The sequence below is a fragment of the Lepidothrix coronata genome, unplaced genomic scaffold (genome assembly GCF_001604755.1).
Source record: "Lepidothrix coronata isolate B3197 unplaced genomic scaffold, Lepidothrix_coronata-1.0 Scaffold417, whole genome shotgun sequence".
Taxonomy (NCBI): domain Eukaryota; kingdom Metazoa; phylum Chordata; class Aves; order Passeriformes; family Pipridae; genus Lepidothrix; species Lepidothrix coronata.
Genome location: NW_016690597.1, coordinates 46,043 through 51,407, shown reverse-complemented (window position 1 = coordinate 51,407; position 5,365 = coordinate 46,043). Strand labels below are relative to the sequence as shown.

Here is a 5,365-nt window from a genome sequence, read left to right as displayed (position 1 = left end):
GGGGGCAGCCGGGGATGTTGGTACCAGGCAGTGCTGGGGCCGAGCAGAGCACGAGGCCTCTTGCAGAGCCCTGGAGCAGCCTTCCACTTGCCAGCCCTGCTCTGGTGGGGTGACATTGTCCCCTCCGTACAGGACACTCCCCCACAACTCTTCAGGGTAGGCCTTTTGTGTCTATTCTTGGTTGCTGATTTCTGCTGGGGACCTGAGGGAGCCTCTGCAATCCCATCCATTGGGCACAATCTCCTCTGCAGAGCTTGACTCACTGCAGGCTTTGCAGGGAAATCTGTGCTGGCAGCTGCATCCTGAACCCGAGGGCAGTTTGTATCCCCAAGTGCTGATCCATCCTGGGGACCCAAGGCATCCTCTGCCATTCCATCCATGCAGGAGGTGTCACCCTCCTGCCCTTGACTCGCTGCAGAGGAACAAGTGCCCTCTCTCTGTTTGGGAGAAGCCAGATGCTGCCCCTGGGCCATCAGAAGTGGTGCTGAAGCCTCTTTCAGCCCAGCCCTGGTTGCAGTTTTCTCATCCCCTCAGCGAGTGCCCGCTCCCCCAGCCAGCACTGACCAACCAGGGCGTTTGGCACACGTGGTTTGGTGATTTGGAGAAACAGCCCCGGACTGGCAGGGGGCCAGAGAACCTCGAGTAACAGCCCTGGCGAGATTTAAGTGACACTACATTAATGCAGCTTTTGATTAACATATAGCAACTCAATCAAGTGCTCATGAAATGACCTCACTCCCCTCATCCTCCCAATTAAACACCTTTTTTTGGTCTGAATCTTCATATTTTGGTGTATTTTTTGGCTGAATTTTAAGTTTTTGCATTTTGTGAGGGTGTTCGTCACGCTATTTCTGAGGGGTTTTTTGACTGAATGTCAGTGGTTTGGGTTTTTCTGTGCTAAATTTTTGTGGTTTTGAGGGTTTTATGATTACAGGATGCCCGGTGAGTTCTAGAGATGGACTTGGGCAGGAGGAATCCCCAAGCCAATGCGCTCAGCCCTTGTTTTCTCCTCCATCAGGATTTTTCTTTCCCAGAGCTTGGGCGGATGGAGGAGGAGGCTGCGAGGAAGAGGAAGATGCCTCAGGCCCCCCAGGCAGGTGAGGAGGAAGTCAGTGGCCCCTTTTGACTGGTCTTGTGCTGACTCTGGCAGCCTGTGGTGGTTTGAAAAACAGGAATTTCAAAAAGCTAATTTTAAAAGTTTTTTCCTACAAATTGTTCTAATGCGAGAGAGAAGAATTTTTCAGACGCACACACAACTTAGTATAGGGGGAGGGGAATATATATTACAGTTTATTATTTACATATATACATATATATATATACATGTAACAATTTAACTATCTCTTCTATGGTGAAACAATATATATACATAGATTGTCTCTCCTTTCCTTCAAAAAAGAGTCCAGAAGGAAAGGAGAAGAAATCCTCTTGCACTTTCAGGCCACAGCTCTTCCAATATAATTTTCTGCGGCACTGGTAAATGTCTCTTATTTTTAAGGCAGCAGTTCTGATTTGTCACAGCTAGGATTCTTCTTTCTTCTGCAGCACGAAATACTAGAGATTAAAGTCTTTATCCCCTGCTCTTGTTAAGCGGAGGTTCTGGCCCCCGGGGAATGAATTCTCGGAGATTTCCACCTCTCCTCCCCGGGGATTAAGAGTTCTAAGGCTTTTAGTTTAGTTCAAGTTCTTACCCTAGAACTGAGTCCAACTGACTCTCTTTCTCTCCATCTGCTCTGTTCTTGGATTCACTGGTTCGGCTGTTGCTGCAGGGTCCAGCCAACTTCTCACCACTTCTCCCCCTCCATGGTGGGAAAAGGCGGTGAGGTCAGCTGGAAAACTCCTGGGGAGTTTAACTCCTGCAGTCCTGGCTGGACCAGGACAGCGGGGCCCAGGGACTCCCCCAAACCCATGGGAGGAGACTCCCCTCAGCACTTCCATGACTGTGTGCTGCAGCCGCCTTTCCAAAGGTCAGGGCTCTTCAGCTTGGCCCTCTCCAGCCACCCCTCGACTCGCGCTGGCTCCTCTCCAGCGCCGTGTCTGCGCCGATTGCAGCCCTCTGGCACCATTGGGCACCTCTGCCATGTTCCTCCCCCGCCACTGCAAGGGGGGGAAGAAAATGCAACCCAGGGGGTCTTCCCGATCTTTCAGGGTCCCCCTCGGTCACTGGCTTCAGGGGGGCTTCACTCAGTGGCTGTGCTGCTCCTGGTCCCCCCGGCCAGGAGCCAAGGGCAAAGGCCCCCCGGCCCGCGCCACAGGAGTCCGGTTCAAAGCATGGCTGCCTCTCCTTCCAGCTATGCAGTTAAAATTAACCCTTCTCTTCTGTTTCTGTGAACAGGTAATTTCTGCAAGGGCGCACAAAGTTTTTAATTGGTCCAGTATCTAAAACACCACCCCTGGGCAGACTATCACAAGCCCCAGAGGGAAAGGTTTTTTTTCAAACCACCACAATTTCCACCCCTCGCCCTTGCAAAATTACATACAATGATTTCAAATTCTACAACTAACATACAATCTTCAATAAACAAAATACAATGAAAATTTTTCTACTACAATTCAATACAACATTATTACTAACTTAACTCTATCTTAAGTATTTATATCACAACTATAGTTTTGTTTTCTATAATGGTTTAGTCTGTTGTGTCTGAAAACTTTCTTATTTTTTTTAAAAAAGATTTTCATGATTTCTGCTTGCATGATCTAGGCACACATGATCTAGCATGATCCCCGGCTGCAGAACAACCCCCCTACCGGGGCCAGAGCTGGGGGGATGTCCTTGGCCTTCCCTCTGGGCTGGAGGCAAATCCCCTCCCTGTCCTTCTTGCTTCCTGCCCCAGGCCCCGAGCTGAGGACGGAGAGCCCGGAGGACAAATCCCCCCGTGAGACCCTGGTGGGAGAGGCCATTTTGAAGGGCTCCATGGTGCAGGAAGGCAGTGGGGAGAAAAAGGGCCGGAGATCCTCCCGCAGGAGGGGCTCCAAAGCCATCCCAGGGTGCTCTGAGGAGGAAAGAGCCAGTCTGTGCCGGGAAGGTGGCAGGAGCTTGAGGGGGAACTCTGACCTGGTGGTCTCTGAGCAACCTCCCAGCAGGGAAAAGCCCTTCAAGTGCTCAGAATGTGGAAAGAGCTTCAAGCACAGCTCTGACCTGACCCGACACCAGCGCATCCACACTGGGGAACGGCCCCACACCTGTAGGGAGTGTGGGAAGAGCTTCAGTGACAGCTCCGACCTGATCCGACACCATCACATCCACACTGGGGCACGGCCCTACACGTGTGGGGAATGTGGGAAGGACTTCAGTGACAGCTCCAGCCTGATCCGACACCAGATGATCCACACTGGAGAACGGCCCTACACCTGTGGGGAATGTGGGAAGAGCTTCAGTGACAGCTCCAACCTGATCCGACACCGGCGCATCCACACTGGGGAACGACCCTATACATGTAGGGAATGTGGAAAGAGTTTCAGGTACAGCTCCCACCTGATTCGACACCAGCATATCCACACTGGTGAATGGCCTTACACGTGTGGGGAATCTGGGAAGAGCTTCAGTAGCAGCTCCAACCTGGTGCAGTACCAGCACCTCAACACCAGGGAACGGCTCTACCCATGTGGGGAATGTGGGAAGCGGTTTCACACGAGCTCACATCTCTTCCAGCACCAGCGGACACACACGGATGAGAGGCCCTTCCGCTGCACCGACTGCGGGAAGGGCTTCAACCGGAAATCCAACCTTGTCACCCACCGACGCATCCACACCGGGGAGAGGCCCTACAAGTGTGAGGAGTGTGGGAAGAGCTTCAACAAGAGCTCTGGCTTGACCAGACACCAACGGACCCACAAGTAAGGGAAGCTTTGCAACTGCCCCGACTGCAGGAAGAGCTTTGGCTGCTGCTTCCACCTCGAATGAACCCCCTGATGGTGAGGAAACCCCTGGAGTCCAGTGACTGTCACTCCATGCCTTTCGACCACAAAGGGCCAGTCCCCTTTCCCAGGGGCAGCTTCTTCCAACAGAACCCTTTCTGGGTGTGCGTGGAGATTCCTGCCTTGGCTGGGGACGCCCCCAGTGTCACTGCTGGAGGTTGAGAGCAGAGATCTCCTCATGAGTGTTGGTCTGGGGGAGTTTTATCCATCTCTAATTAAGAATTATTGCTTTTGTGCCAGCTTTAGTAGAATTGTTTCAACAATTGCTTTAGGGTAGAGCACTGTCCTATCTTATCCTGTACTCCTAGTAGTTTTAGTGTCTCTATTGTGCAGTAAATAATTGTGATGAAGATCTTTTGTCTGATCATTTGTATCTCTAAATAATTTATTTCTATTAATAGATCTGATTTGCCGTCATTAAAATTATGGGGGACCAAAGTGATTCAGTCACACCTCTGTAATTCCTCTAAAGTGGTGGCATATTCCAAGGCTGATTGGATCCAGCAGCCCCCAGCACCCCACAGGAAGTTGGGAGCTCAGGGGGCCAACCCCCTTGTGCTCAAAGACCCCCATGGGACCATCAGACTCGCCAGACCAGCCTCCCTTTTCCACCCTTCTCTCTGTTCCTCCCACTTTCCCACTGTCCCCTCAATCCCCAATTTCTGCCGTGAACAGTTTTTAGGTCCCAACCCCCACTGTCCCGTCCCCTGTGGATGCTGAAGGAGAAAATGAGGCTACACACACAGAGTTCCATTGCAGGACTTGTCCGCCCATCTTTCTGGCGTCCCCCTTTCATTGGGGTTCCTTTGGAAACAGCGCCTGGGGTTGTGGCCGGCAGGAGTTCCGGAACACACGCAGACAATCAATATGATCAGGCGATGTTCAATTTATTATTTAATGAGTTAACTTTTATACAGTTTAGTTTTTTCTGGGTACGTGCTTACAACAAGGTGATTGGATAGCTCAGTCTGTGCACGCGTACCACGCCTTCGGTTCGTTGGTTCTGGTGCTCTGTCCACGTGGCCTGACATCATAGGGCCACCCAAAGTCCCTCTTCTTGATCCGCCCTTAGGGACTTTCCGAGATCTTGCAGGTGTTCCTTTATCTCCAGTTTTCTCAAAACTTTCAACTATAAACACAGGATTTTCTTATACCTATGACTATAAACATATAGCTAACAAGTATAAACATTGCATAGTTTCACAGAGTTTGTAAGTATGAACACAGAGCTTTACCAGTTTGCAACCTCCAAAGTCATGTCAAGCAAGGCCTAGTGCTTCTTAAAAACCATTATACATTCCCATTGCAATGGTCAGTTACCATGGAAACCATCATACAGTCATGTTGCTATGTTCAGTTACCATGGCAACCATCAGACATTCCCATTGCTACGGTTGGTTACCATGGCAACCATCATATAGTTGTATTGCTACCATCAGTTACC

General features: G+C 50.6%; 1 protein-coding gene across 1 annotated transcript; it reads left to right on the top strand.

The window, feature by feature from the left end:
- Positions 1-183: 183 nt before the first annotated feature.
- On the top strand, positions 184-4,276 carry LOC108509861 (zinc finger protein 239-like). Its single transcript, XM_017839454.1, has 2 exons — positions 184-1,097; positions 2,838-4,276. The coding sequence occupies exons 1-2, from the start codon at positions 956-958 to the stop codon at positions 3,842-3,844; spliced, it is 1,149 nt and encodes a 382-aa protein (XP_017694943.1). The 5' UTR covers positions 184-955; the 3' UTR covers positions 3,845-4,276.
- The last annotated feature ends 1,089 nt before the right edge of the window (positions 4,277-5,365 follow it).